Source organism: Lutjanus erythropterus, chromosome 12, assembly GCF_056507025.1.
Source record: "Lutjanus erythropterus isolate fLutEry1 chromosome 12, fLutEry1.hap2, whole genome shotgun sequence".
NCBI lineage: Eukaryota > Metazoa > Chordata > Actinopteri > Lutjaniformes > Lutjanidae > Lutjanus > Lutjanus erythropterus.
This window is the reverse complement of record NC_139328.1, coordinates 16,274,883-16,289,360: the sequence shown is the minus strand read 5'-3', so window position 1 is coordinate 16,289,360 and position 14,478 is coordinate 16,274,883. Positions and strand designations below refer to the sequence as shown.

General features: G+C 38.8%; 1 protein-coding gene across 1 annotated transcript in view; it reads left to right on the top strand.

The window, feature by feature from the left end:
• egfra (epidermal growth factor receptor a (erythroblastic leukemia viral (v-erb-b) oncogene homolog, avian)) overlaps positions 1–13,348 on the top strand; it is a 66,336-nt gene extending 52,988 nt beyond the window's left edge. The window contains exons 21-28 of the mRNA XM_084733210.1: positions 82–237; positions 2,638–2,713; positions 5,155–5,301; positions 5,721–5,818; positions 6,656–6,823; positions 10,689–10,736; positions 10,850–10,943; positions 12,127–13,348. Coding sequence (XP_084589336.1) covers positions 82–237; positions 2,638–2,713; positions 5,155–5,301; positions 5,721–5,818; positions 6,656–6,823; positions 10,689–10,736; positions 10,850–10,943; positions 12,127–12,470 — 1,131 coding nt within the window. The 3' untranslated portion in view covers positions 12,471–13,348. The remainder of the gene's footprint in view (positions 1–81; positions 238–2,637; positions 2,714–5,154; positions 5,302–5,720; positions 5,819–6,655; positions 6,824–10,688; positions 10,737–10,849; positions 10,944–12,126) is intronic.
• Positions 13,349–14,478: the final 1,130 nt, after the last annotated feature.

The window sequence follows — 14,478 nt, the reverse complement described above, 5'->3', positions numbered from 1 at the left end:
TAATATTTCCATGTTTTGACGTCCTTATCAGATATAAGGTGCTTATGTAATAACTTGTACTTATCGTTTGTTTGACAAAAGGGCATGAACTACCTGGAGGACCGCCACTTGGTACACCGTGACTTGGCAGCGAGAAACGTCCTGGTGAAGACTCCTCAGCACGTCAAGATCACCGACTTCGGTCTGGCCAAACTCCTCAATGCAGATGAGAAAGAGTATCATGCAGATGGAGGAAAGGTTGGTTGGGGATTTAAGTTTCCTGCAGTGTCGGCAGAATCAGTCCATCTGTCATGAATATTTCAAAAACACCTTAAATTCTTTCTGTAGTTTTATAGTCCTGGGTTTGTTGTTGCTGGACACAAATAGGCCTAAATATGAACAACCTTATTTGTTCTTTTATAGCCGGTTACAAATTAGGTGCTTGTTCGACAGATGACTTCCTGTAGATGAGTGAATTTGCCCCATGTCATGAGAAAGATGGTATTTTTTAAGCTTTTGTAGTTTTGCTCCAGATTGTATCTTATGTAAGTAATGGAGTATAAATAGTTCTGTCAGTGAACTGAGTTCTAAGAGAAATGACAAATCAGATAAGTTTGCTCTCTTATCAGTGTTTCTTTGTGCAATATGAAAGCACTATTTCCCTCCGAGAAAAATGTGTAGAGCTTATGTTTACTTTCAACCACAGGGGGACATGTGCAGTTCTCTTTGCAGTGCCCAATAATGTAAGAATTCTCAAATAATCATAGACTTTAGCTTAACGTCGTCAAAAATCAAATAATATGGGGGCATGTCCTTGTAAAAACATATTTCCTGATCTGTACTGATGTATTAACGTATCATAACATCACTATATCTGGGGTTTATTATGTATTCCCAAACAGATGATAGAATAATTTTGAGTGGTAATGTAATACAATATCTGTCCAGAGCTTATATTGCTTGTCCTCACCAGAGGGACAGATGTAGAGACTTTCAAGTTCACTTTAAAATTCATCTCAACACAGATGGACTGGATCTCAAATTTATAGACAGCTGCAACTGTTGAGATTTCAGTTCAGTTTCAGTTTATTCACAAAACAAGTCATAATGAAGATATATGGAATGGGACCACCCTGATAAGCCTCCTGATGCTTTAGAAAAGGGGCCCAGACATTTAACAGATTATCAGATTAATAAATATGTTTACTAACATGTTGTCCAGATTTGAAAGTGTATGTATTATTCTGAAACATTTACAACATTTACAACCTACAAAACACCACCTGCACAACCCCTAAGACTACTAAATAGTCACAGTTATTCTGTCAGTTGAAATATTGACTAAATAGGTAAGATGCAATAAACAGAGACATATTGAAAGTGGAAATAACAGTACAAATTAATAGCCAGCTATTCTGATAATCAATTGATTGTTTTGAGTACAAAAAAGGTTCAAATTCTCTGATTTCAGCTTCTCAAATGAGAATATTGTCTGTTTTTTTCCAACCTCTGTGACAGTATACTGAATATCTTTGGTTTGTGGACAAAACGAGACATTTTCAGCTTGGGCTTAGGGTAACACTGATCAACATTTTTCATAATTTTCTGACTTTTTATTGACCAGTTAACAACCAGTTGATTAATCAGGAAAATTATCAACAGATTAATCAATAATGAAAATAATTGTTAGTTACAGTTCTAATTCAAGTTTTGACATATTTAGTAGTATCTGATGCAGACTCTAACAGACAGATGATATTTTTATAATGTTATCAGTCTCATTCCATACCTGTGGAAACTAAAGCTTGTACATTTATGTTTATGTTTTTGACTCTTTACAAGATGCATTTTTCTAGTCTCATATGTTTCCTTCACTTGTTGTTGCTATTCTGAAACATTTTGTTAATTAAACATAATAGGACAATATTCCAGACAGGGATTAAGCCATATGTTAGAATAAAAGACAATTCAGTAGAGATATCCAGCGAAAAACATCTTTAAAATGGGACAAGACTTAATCCTTATGCATGAGGAAACCATCCCTGTAATGATTTTTTAAGCTTTGTGTGAAGACGGCAGACTGCGTCTCAGCTCCTAATTCCAAACTGTACTAAAAAACATTGTTTACATTCTGAAATTTAAATCTTTGTTAAATGTAAGTCCTTTTCATGACAAGATGTGTATTTTTGTATGTGATTAGTGCAATTCTGCACCACTAGGTGACAGTACAGTTAAAGAACATACTGTATGTAGTAAATGTGTTATTAAGGTACAAATAAAGATATTACAGGTTATTACAGACATTGCTGTTGAGAGTCTGCTGGCAAGTGTACATTTGAAGCTACTACTTAAATTTGTTAATTAACCTTCTCTTCATCTCTATTTTAAAAAGCACTCCTGTGAGCACAGCCATGTACAGAAAAATGTGCTGGCAAAAATGATCTGCTAAAACATATAGAGAACAGTACTGCATTGCTAAAGAACTGTGGGAAAATGTCTTCTGTGTTAGCGCAGTCCAGTCAAGCTTATTGTACAGATGTCCTCAAATTAACATTTTGGTGGTGCATTTTTATCATGTGACGTGCAAATTTCCAGCTGTAATGTGTTCTTGGAACTCAATATTAGGAGATTATTACATTACTCATTTTTGTTCCACAGGTTCCAATAAAATGGATGGCTCTTGAATCGATCCTGAACAGAACATACACACACCAGAGTGACGTCTGGAGTTACGGTAAGTCTTGCACCGTATGTCGGGAATACAGATTCCAGATTCATGCATGTGTCCAGTTTTGCAAACCTGCAACCCGACCCGTGATTAAACACACATTGTTTGATTCCACTGGGTTCGACTGTGTTGTGTTGTCCTGAGCTGATCCCGGCCATTTTGAGACAACGCTTGTGATTCCACCGGAAGTGGTGGTCTGTGGAGAGTACATGCAGAGACAGCCTAGAGAGAACAGCTTAGAGAGGTCAAAGGTTGAGTTGTAGGGTTTTACAGTTTAAAAAAATCCTGGTGCTTGATTGGTCTTGTTAATATTAGCTGATTTAGATGTGAAAAATACCGCACAATCAATTTTTGTGCTCAAACCCTTCACTGCTTCTTTTACAGGCACCTGTACCCGTGAATTTATATAAACATACATTAAAAAAACTACTATGATCACCAGTGGTCACATTTTTTTCTTTCTTTTTGCTATTTGAAGACGATGGAACGCATTCACATTTAGACAACATTTAGACCATATTTCTCCAAGATTTGCAATAGAGAGATCTTTCATTGTCTACATTTTGCACCCTTACTAAGAAAATACATCAGAATATGTCAGAATAGTCAAAGCTTTAATCAGAGGTGTGGTGGAGGATAAAGTAAACTCAGTTTATCCACCTTTTTGAAATGAGGCTGAAAGTTTATTCATCTATTTTAGATTAAATGTGTCAATGAATGAGGGGAAACAAGGTGGGCAAACTAGTTAATTTATGGTTTACCCATCTCTATATTTACCACTACACCCCTGGCTGTGACCAGTATGCCTCAGTACTTGCACATGTGCATTAGGTCGCAGCAAGAAGTACAATATCTGCACTTTACAGTCAGAACTTCTCCCTTTATGATGTCCTGGAAACTTCTTGTTGGCAGCACACAGCATGTAGTTCATATTCATGGCATTTTATATGAAACATTAAATGCATTAAAGTTATGTCTTCATGTAGATTTTACCTACCAGTGAAATATGACTTTGGATAACTTTGGACTTCAAACCAATCAACAGACTCTTTTACAGTCAACATCATCGAAAAGCTGCGTTTTCATTTTGGCAACAGAAGTAGTGTCTCTCCCAGTCACCCGGACGAGTTATCAAGCTGCAAATGTTGAATTAAACATTTTACCAGCACCAAAGTCACCAAAATGTCTTGTCGTTGCGTATACGATACGTCAGAATCGATATTCCATTGGTCGACTTAAGTTGTGCAGAATTCTGACAGGATCACAACCGTTCCGGAGCGATCGGCGGCGTCTGTGGCTGCAAACTATTAAACATGTTGACTGGATTGAGGACGAGATCAAAACTGCTCATGTCAAACTGTTACGGTCTGTCGTACTTCTGTTATCAAACTGTGAACGCAGCTTGCTCATTGTTTCCAAACAGTAACAGCATCTATATTGTCTCTCTATTAACCTACAACTGAACAAATGATCAGAATGATTAAGCAAATTTGTGTTTTGTGACACATAGATGTGGTTAACGTATTTTAGCCGGTTGTGAAATGGTCTTAGACGTTCAGATTCCTGGTTGGTGCTCACTGGGTATTTTTTAGCCATTATGCAACTTTTTTGCAGCTGGGTATCTGACCCAGTGCAGCACTGTGCTCTACCTCTAACCCAGTGAGGCCTGAACTCTGCTTACAGTGCAGATTTGTCTTGGATCCCTGTACAACTTCAGATATGTAAAACAGCTGAGCTTCTGTCCTCCTGAGTATTGTGACAGCCTCACCGGAGAAATATTTATTCATTGCTTTCATCAAATAAAGTGTTTTAACAGTGAGTGAGGTGAAGAGAGGAAGGACATTTTAAAGATTCAGATAGGATGTTGTTTCTGGAGCTAATGCGGCTTGTCAACACTTAAAAAAACACACAAAATGAGAAGGGAGAACATCTTGCTAGCATCTGTGATTTTAGGACACTGGTAACACACACACACCTACACACCAGCAGTCTCAGATGGACAATATCACGTCAGAAGAGACTGTTCTGTTGGCACAACCCACATAAACTGTTCTTCCAGCCCGGGAGCGCACACACGCACAGATGCCTACACACACACTCACACACACACACAGCTTTTCTTGTGTGGGCAAGCTTCCAGATCTTCTTTCCCCGAGGGTTTGATCATGCCTTCCGCTCAATATGGCAAAAGCATCAGTAGACCCTGGCAGAAGTGACGGGCTTCCTTTCCTCCTTTTCCCTTCTTCAGTTCCTCCAACACGGAGATGCATCCTGCTAACTCCCACTCCTGCATGCAGAGCCAATTTGTCAACATTTCTATTTTGATGCTCTCTCTGTGTTATTTGGAAAGCTTACATCCTGTCACTCTCATTTCTGCTCTTTTATTGCGAGCAAAACAAAGTGAGTGACAGCTGACGTGCACCAACTGTCCCTCTTTCTTTCTCAAGGTGTAACAGTCTGGGAGCTGATGACTTTTGGGACCAAACCATATGATGGGATTCCGGCCAGTGAAATTGCCGGGGTGCTGGAGAAGGGGGAGCGACTTCCTCAACCACCCATCTGTACCATAGATGTCTACATGATCATGGTCAAATGTAAGGCTCGGGATGCTGGTTGAAACCCTCTGCTTTTAAGGGGATAGTTAGGATTTTTCCAAATGGGGTCGTATGAGGTACTTATCCATAGTCGGTGTATTACCTACAGTAGATGTGGATCAGCACATCCCCAGTCTGGTGAAGCAGCAGGAGTACCGGTGTAGGAAGCTAACATACATTTTGTTGCTCACCCTGTCCACAGCAGTGCATTTCTTCATTCTGGTGCTCCTTTCTGCTTCTTTCGATGATAAGTACCTCATGCAACCCCACATCAAATAATCCAAACAATCCCTTTAATGCATTTGCATCATATTTTCCTGTTGAATCTACTCGTTTCTGATCTTTTTCTCCACACAGATAGTGTTTGAGTGTCGTCTTATCTTCTTGCCTTGTATTAAAATCTGCTGGTGTGTCTACAGGTTGGATGATTGATGCTGACAGCCGACCTCGTTTCAGAGAACTAATAGCTGAGTTTACAAAGATGGCTCGGGATCCTTCTCGTTATCTGGTCATTCAGGTATAATTTGTCCTTTTAAAGGGACAGTTCACCCCAAAATCAAAAATACATATGTTTCTTCCTACCTCTTGTGCTATTTATCCATCAGTTGGTGGTGTGTGTGTGGAGTTTAAAACTTTTTGAAATATCAGTTGTAGAGATGTCTGCCTTCTCTCTAATGTAATGGAGCTAGATGGCACTTGTGATGCCAAAAAAGTACATTTGAAAAACTTACCAGCCATGTCTCTTTCCAGAAATCATGATCCAGTTACTCAAAATAATACACAGACGTTGTTGTAAGCAGGTTGATGTCAGAACTATTTTCTGTAGAACTTTACTTTATGGTGCCTGTAATAAGTGTGAGTTAATAGGTAATAAAGTCCTTATAAGATGCTTATTGGCGGTCATATGTGTTAATAAGACTAACTAAGTGTTAATAATAGCATAATAAAGCAGCTGGAGAGTGTCAGTTGGTGGAAAGAAAATATTTCATACCTGAAACTGCTCACACAAAGGTTTGTGGATTATCTCGAGTAACTGGGTCATGATTCATGCTAAAGAGACATTGCTATTTTTTTTAATCTATTTTTTGGTGCTTTGAGCACCACAAGCTGATTGCCATCTAGTTCCATTTTATTTAAGAGTAAGAAGAAATTTCTACAGCGCATATCACCAAAACTCAGCAACTCACACCAAAACTGTTGAGATGGATAAATAGCATTACAGGCCAGAGGAAAAAATATGTATTTCTGATTTTTGGGTGAACTGTCCCTTTAAATCTTCTGCTCGTTTGATGATGAATTGTAGCAGGATATTGGACACACACAGCTGACCAGGTTAATTGTATTTCTGTTCCAGGGTGATGACCGCATGCACCTGCCTAGTCCCACAGACACTAAATTGTACCGCAGCCTGATCAGCGGGGAGGACATGGAGGACGCAGTGGACGCAGACGAGTACCTGGTGCCGCAACACGGCTTCTTCAGCAGCCCGAGCACCTCCCACACGCCGCTGCTTCACTCCACAGTAAGACACTTCATTTAAAACAACAAAAGGTTTTGAATCAAATTTGTCTGTCCAGCTGCCTCTCTGTCTCAAGTGACATTTGTGATTCAGATTTTAACAAAAGCAGAAAATGTTGCACCCTGATATTTCAGAAAAACTTGGAGTGGTGACTCATTTCTGCTTTGTGGTGAGGCATTTTAAATGGAAAATGAATGCTTTAGTTTTAACACAACATTTCTAACTTTAAGGCATGACACTACAGGAAAACCCTTGTTTTTTCATGCACTGGTTTAGAAAATTTTGGGCTGTTTTGCTTCCATAATTTCTTTCAAACTGGTGGAAAGAGTATATCCAAAAAGCTCATTTAGGTGTTTATTTTAGTTCAGATTTCCGGATTTCTGTTCTGGAAATGTATGCAACAAAATAACAGAAACAACAAATACTATTGTCTTAATGTAGGTAATCAGTTTGGGAAGTTTTATGTTGATATCTATCAGTTAAAATATTTACCCTGTTCATCAGGTTTTTATCTTATTTACCTGTAGTGTCTTACCTTAAGAAGTGTAGGTTTTTTTTTTTTTTTTGCCCTTTAATTACTGTAGGCAATCATGCACTGAACAGCAAAATAATTTATTAACTCAGCTGACCTCTGAGTCACATGTAGTGAAGACTAACTACTGCCTGTAAATGTAAAACATCCACAAGGTGGCGTAGTTTTACTGAAAATGCACCCTGCAGTACTTGAACATCACAAGACACTTTGTATAATTATCCATCTACAGCGCTGGTTCCCAACCTGAAGGTGCCAACCCCTAGCAGGGGTCACCAAAGCTTCACAGGGGTCACAAGGCCTTCTTGATTTTTTCATACATATGAGTCCTTATCTATATTAAAAAAAAACAATAAAATACATCAGGATTCCATCTGTTTCTGTGAAGAAAACTAAATTAAATGGTTATTTTTAAAGATTGTATTATTAGTAGTATTAATATAAAGTAAAAAACTATCTTACAGGATGCAGACACAGTATAGACCTGAACACTAAGTCTATTCATAGAGCCGTCTCACTTCTGAACGTCGTCATCCTGGTCCTTAGAAAAGTACACAGTTCAACAACCAAAGAGCTGCCATTAACAGTCAAATGGTTAAATTCAGAGGTGCAATCTAAGACCAAGTAAATTTCAAAAAAGAAAACTAAAGTGCTAATAGCATAGATAGAGAAAGACCCATAAAATGGAACATACTGTAAACACTATATTGTATACAGTAAATGTTACAGTCCTAACAGTAGATTAGAAAATAATGGGCCACAGTTACTTGCATTTAAACTATAGCAGCTGTTTATCTGATCCACCACATTTACTTCTAATCATATAAATGATTTTAGCCAGCATGAGCCAGAATATTGTCATAATATTTTATACTGTGAACTTTCAGCCTCAATAAAGTCAACTGAAAAAAAGTGAATCAGTACGTGTAATGAGATACAGATTCCTTTACTTTATAACAGATGCACTCACATTGACCTTCTCTATCCAAAGAGGAATACCAGCTGGAGGCAGGGTTTAAGTTTCCCAGAAAAAGCAATAATAATTGATCGAGAACTTGCACCACATGCACCAGCCGTGCAACACGTTACCAACAGGCAGTCGTTTAATTGTGCTATTTTAACAGTGTTTTGGGAACTGGGATTTCTGCATAAATCATTACCCTGTGAGTCAGAATGGAAATAAATGCAGAGTTGTTTTTTTAGCTTGTTGAAAGCAATTAGGTTTAACTTGAAGAAGCAGAACACTGACTGCTAAACTGAATCCAGGTGATCAAGTCCTGTCCCTTTGTGTTGAGCAAGCCTGGTCGACTTCCTGCTTTCCTGTAAAAGCAACATATAATCACATTTTAAGGGTCCGGTGTGTAAGATTTAGAGGGATTTGTTGGTAGAATACAGCAGAAATTGAATATAATATTCGTTGGTATGTCTTCATTAGTGTATAATCATCTAAAAATAAGAATGATTGTGTTTTTGTCATGTTAGAATAAACTCTTTATTTCTACATAGTGTGCAGGTCCATTTCCATGGTGGCTGCCATGTTGCACTGCCATGTTTCTACAGTAGCCCAGAATGGACAAACCAAACACTGACTCTCGATGCGACCTTTTAGATGTTTGGAAGTGGAGAGTGTTCACAACTAGATGGCACTAAATCCTTCACACTGGTCCTTCAAGATAGCTAATGTTAACAAAATGCTAGCTAACAATTTGTGGACACGTGCAGAGGACAAGAGACGTTGCTGACAAATGCAGCCTTTTCCCCAATCTATCATCAAATGTTGTCTGATGTTACAGCGTTATGAGTCAGTTCAGGCAATGTGAGTTCACTTTGCATTACAGAATAAAATAAAATATTAATCATATAATTATTTCTTAACTATTAACAACACCACTTAGTTAACATATTTAGCATTCTGTGGGTTTACTACTATCTAACTCAAGGCAATAAATGTGTCGCCACTACTCGTTGCTGCCCTCTGGATGTCGGGATCATTAATAACTGCTATTAGTACTAACAGGTACAATGATATATAAGATAATTTGATAATTGTCACTAAATTAATAGTTAGGTGTGCATTAAAAAGAGAAGTAATAAAAATGTTACTTTCCCAATTATTGAATTAATTTTATAAGGCAGTAATTGGTAAGGTAATACTTTTTTTTTTTTTTTTGAGAGAGAGAAGTAATTAGTAACTGTAACTAATTACTAAATTACAGTAACTTTCCCAACACTTGGAACCAAGCTTGCTCAACTGTTATTGAAGCACAAAGTAAAAAGGGGCGGGACTTAGGAGAGGTCAGTTGAATCTCACAGGCCAGTCGTACCTGGTCTGAACCCTGCTAAACCCAATGGCCCTCATCTCATTCTGTTTAACAGTCACCACTGAGACTATTTCTCCTCTTCCTGACCCTCTACCCACTCGTCCTCATCACCATCGTCCTCGCTCCCACGCTTCCTCCCAGGTGCCCTTTGATTGATGTGAGCTGAATGAGCAGAACTCCTCTACCTCAGGTTCAGTGAAGGCCGTGCGTAGGTCTACCTGGGATCACTGACAGCCTGGTTAGCTCATATGAGCTTCAAAGTTTGATTACCTTTGCAGGCAACCAGGCGAACTTTTTAAAATCTTTGTCCAACAAAAGCTCAGCATAAGGCTGCTTTTGTAATATCAGTGTGGGGGCACGGCCCGCTCTGGGTCGAGACATTTTTTACAGATGGTCGCTCCTTCGGCGTGTTTAATTTCCTTTTCTTGTTGAAAGTAATTGCATTGCCACAGCTGTCACTCTCTTCTCTTTATTCGCCCGGTTTCCATGGTTTTAATGCCGTTCGCAGTCCTTTGACTCAAGAATCTGACAGACACAACAAAGCTTGTCACATTGCCTGAATGAATATGAATCTGCTCGCTGGACGTTTATTTCGATCCTGATCAGCTTGTTCGGAGATGACAGCTGCGGTTCCTCAGGCGCCATGAAAACACATTACTATCACTATTCAAAGGGAACTCATTGTCCCCTGAGAGGCTTTAAAATAAGTCACAATGGCCGAGAGAAACACTCTCACTTAGAAAAAACTATAAAGAAAAAGAAGGAAGTCAGAATGAAAGACAACTGAGCGGAAAAATAAGAGAAATGAAGCAAAGCAAACCATCTTTGTGTTGTGTATTTCACTGAAAATGACTGTTTGGTTACATTTTAAACCTTTCTTCACTTTATGTCTGCTTTATGGATAATAAAGGCATATTTCAATGTGTTATGGAGCTATAAAACACTGTTTCCTGCTCTGCTTTGCCTTGATACCATCACAAGACAGTAACTCAAGTTTATGTCGTCTTTTTTGCAGAGCCTGAACAGTAGCATCGGAACGTGCCACAGCAGAAATGGCTTATTGGTGAGAGAAAATCAGTCCTTTAAACTGCTCTTAAGGAAAATGACTCTCCTCTTTGTGTTATCTATTGCTGAGAGTGCCACCACAGCCCTGAAAACCTCTGTCCCTTCTTGCAGAATGGCCTCCCGAGCAGAGACGGTAGCCTCATCCTCCGGTATATTCCTGACCCCACAGACAAATCTTTAGACGAGGCCTTCCAGCCAGCTCCAGGCAAGTATCCTCCACTTGCAAAGCATTTTTAAGTCATTCAAGGATGTATGAGATGTCCTCTGATTGTCCCTGTGTTTGACTCAGTGAGGAAGGAGGACATCCAGTGGACAGTGTTCATTTTGCACTGCTGCGCAGCTGAAAAACGTAATGGTGTAGTCTTTCTTCCAGTGGTTTTACAGGACCATAAGTGCATAAATCTTCAGTCTTAGTGGCTGTAGAGGGGTATTTAAAATGAATAATGTCAGCATTAAGGCTGTTTTCAGAACCATAAGAAAACATGTATTATACCATCTGTGTATTACCTGTCTGATTTATGAGATTTGAAAAAAAAAAAAAAAAACACCACACAGGTGCTTTTTTCTCATAAAAGCTAGCATGTGTCAGCTGCTGAGCAGCGACTTCTTTAGTGCACAGCCTTCTGTTTTATCATTGTCCTTTTCCTTTTCACAGCATCAGAGTTTACAAGTGTTTGATTTTAATTTTGTGGAAAACAAAGCTTGTAAATGCAATGCTTTTTTACTGCAAGCAACTTCCTTGAGTGCACCATTGGGGAGGATTTTTAAGATCAGCCCCTCTCCACAGTTGCATTGCCATGGGTTGATAATGTAGCTTTGATAATGTAGAGTCCTTTTCATGTGATGTTCACTGAAAAGAATATTGAAATTGTGATGATGTGATGTTTATTGGGGTCTGTGCCAAACAGAGAACGTGATTTTTAGGTCAGGTCATCTCTGCAGCACAACAGTGCTTCATTATAATGCCGTTTTCTCACAGATTTCTCCTTTTTCAAAAAATTGCAATTTGGTTCTGGTTCTGCCATTTGGATATTACTCTTGGCCAGATTTCAATTTTATGGTGATTAATTTTGCAGCCCTAGTGGAAACCTACAGATACTAACACCAGCATTTTCAGTTATCTGTAGTACCGATAGCTCACTCTACAACTCAGTGTGTTTGTACTACTGTTTGTCTTTGTAATTCTGAAACACTGAACACACACTGTCCCATTGCCATGATGCTGAGGATGTGATATAATGATGTGTAGTTAATAGGCTGAAACTTGCAGTACTGTCATTATGGTTTGTTCAATTTAATTAGTGACCTGCTGGTTCCCAGTTTAACTTCATATACACTTAATGAGAAACCATCGAGTGTCTTCACAAATGTCACTGTCTTTCTTACAGACTACATGAACCAGAACGGAGTCTCAGACATGATGAATCCCATCTACCAGCACCCCGGTCCACCTCGTACCATCCTGCCCACCATCTCGTCAGACGACACAGAAACAGAGTACCTGAACTGCTTTAAAAATGGGAACGACGGACCCGAGTACCTCAACGAGGTGCCGTCCCCCGCCATCCTCCCGCTCACCTCCAACGGCACGGTCCACAGCATCCAGAAATACCAGCCGCAGAACAGCATAGACAACCCCGACTACCAACAGGATTTCACACCCACCTTCAAGACCCACACCAACGGACACATCCCCGCTGCGGAGAACGCAGAGTACCTGGGCCCTGACTGAGGACTCCGTGGACACAGATGACAGATAATAGACTGTTTCTGTTCCATTAAGAGAGGGCATTGTTTGGCTGGGAAAGCAGAGTTAAAGTGGTACCATCGATTGTCATATATGTTGTATCCTGTCTTACGGAGTCAGGGGACACTTCGTGCAGCTTCCCGTGTTGTTTGCATGCAGTCAGACTTGTCACACAAAACCCCTTCTCTCATTCCAAAGAGTTTTTTTTAATTCTTACCACCAAACCACAAATGACTCTTTCTTGATGAAAGCTGGATGTGTTCATGACTCAGTTGACCTGAGAGTTGCTGGACCTGATGTATATATGTTGTAACCCCTGTCAAAAAGTGAAAGTCCAGTGAAAATCTCCCTAAAAGTTGTGCACAACAGGACTGCAGTTAAAAGGATGAAAACGCCTCAGTTTTTTTAGGAGGCAGAAGCAAAGAACAGGAACTGGCAGCTCAACCCAAAAACCCAACCTAAGGTACATGTGTCGTGGAATCACAAGAGTCAGATACGCTATCAGTCAACAGTATTGACATGTTGGAATTTCAACACACAGTGGTGCTTTCACTTGACGCTGATGTGAAGCCTCAGAACATTCATCTGTGTGAAGTCAAGATGATTAAAGGGAGGTTTTAAGAGTAGCTGGACTGTTGAGGTCCTCAGAGGCCTGACGACACTCATCTGGAAAGATGAGTCAAAGAGGAAACATAATGTCGCAATGTATAGATTGTATAGTCAATATAAAGGGGAATACTGTTGAATTGTAACATTTAAATATGTTACCTTGGTAACACTTTCCAATAATCATCATTAAAAAGTGGTAAATTGTTTGTTAATTAAACTTAGTTAATAGTTATTTTATTGTTAACAAATAATGGAACTATAATAAATAATGTTTGTCAAATATTAGAAATACTATAATTTATGTTATTTTGTCATTAGTTTGTGAAATACAAGTTTATAAGTTTATAAACTAACTCTCCTGTTTCCTGTACTTAGATATGCTATATGCGTCAGCTTGTCTATGTTGTAAAGAAAACTAAATTTTGAAGATAGTCCTGAAAACAAAACAAAACAGATTTTTAGCCACATCCTGAGTTAGCTTATGTTAGCAAAGCATCTAACTAGCTAATTAATCTACATCAGTCATTAGCTAGAGAATGTTGTACTCTGTAGCAAAATATTAGCAAGCTAGCTGGCTAGTATACAAAAGTCAATAGCTAAGTACTTCCGATAGCTAATGTAAGAAAAACACTAGCTAATCAGCTAGCTAATGTTTGTCAATCATTAGTTATTTGTAGCATTAACTGACAAATTATTCTGAGTGGCCTACAACATGTAAGTGAATTTTCTATTTGGACCTCTTGCTATTGAATAGCCCTGACATAGCATACCTACGTACAGGAAACAGGAAAGGACAAATTTTTCCAAGTTTTCCAAGATTGCTCAACTGTTATTGGAGCACAGTGCGAAAAACGGGTGGGACTTAAGAGAGGTCAGTTGCTTTCTGAATATATTAGTATTTTATTTTATTGTAGCAAAAACATCTCAAACTCTGTCAACTATAGGATCACAAATAATTAGTTGTTTGTTAACTATTAACTAAACTTTAGCTATCAATTTGTTAATGGTGGTTATTATAAAGTGTTATCGTTAGCTTTAAGCTCTAAGACAGTTCTGTATGTAATACAAACTGGTTGCTGTGTCTCTTAGATTGAAATAAGAGAGTTTTCTGTGTTCCCCTGCTGTGTGATATCACACTAACTATGTAGAGAATGTAATGGTAAATATAGCAAATGTGATTGTGGTCGTATTCACACTGCTGTGTTGCAGCTGAAAACCTGCAGCACTCCTGTAGCATGAAGCATATTTGTGTGGACTCACAAAAGTTAGCTAAACTCTGAGCTTTATATCAGTATGGCACATTAGTTTGTGAACCCAGGAAGCCTTTTTCTGGTCCTGTTTCCCACCCACAGATAGTATCTTTTGTAACACTCTTGACTGCTTT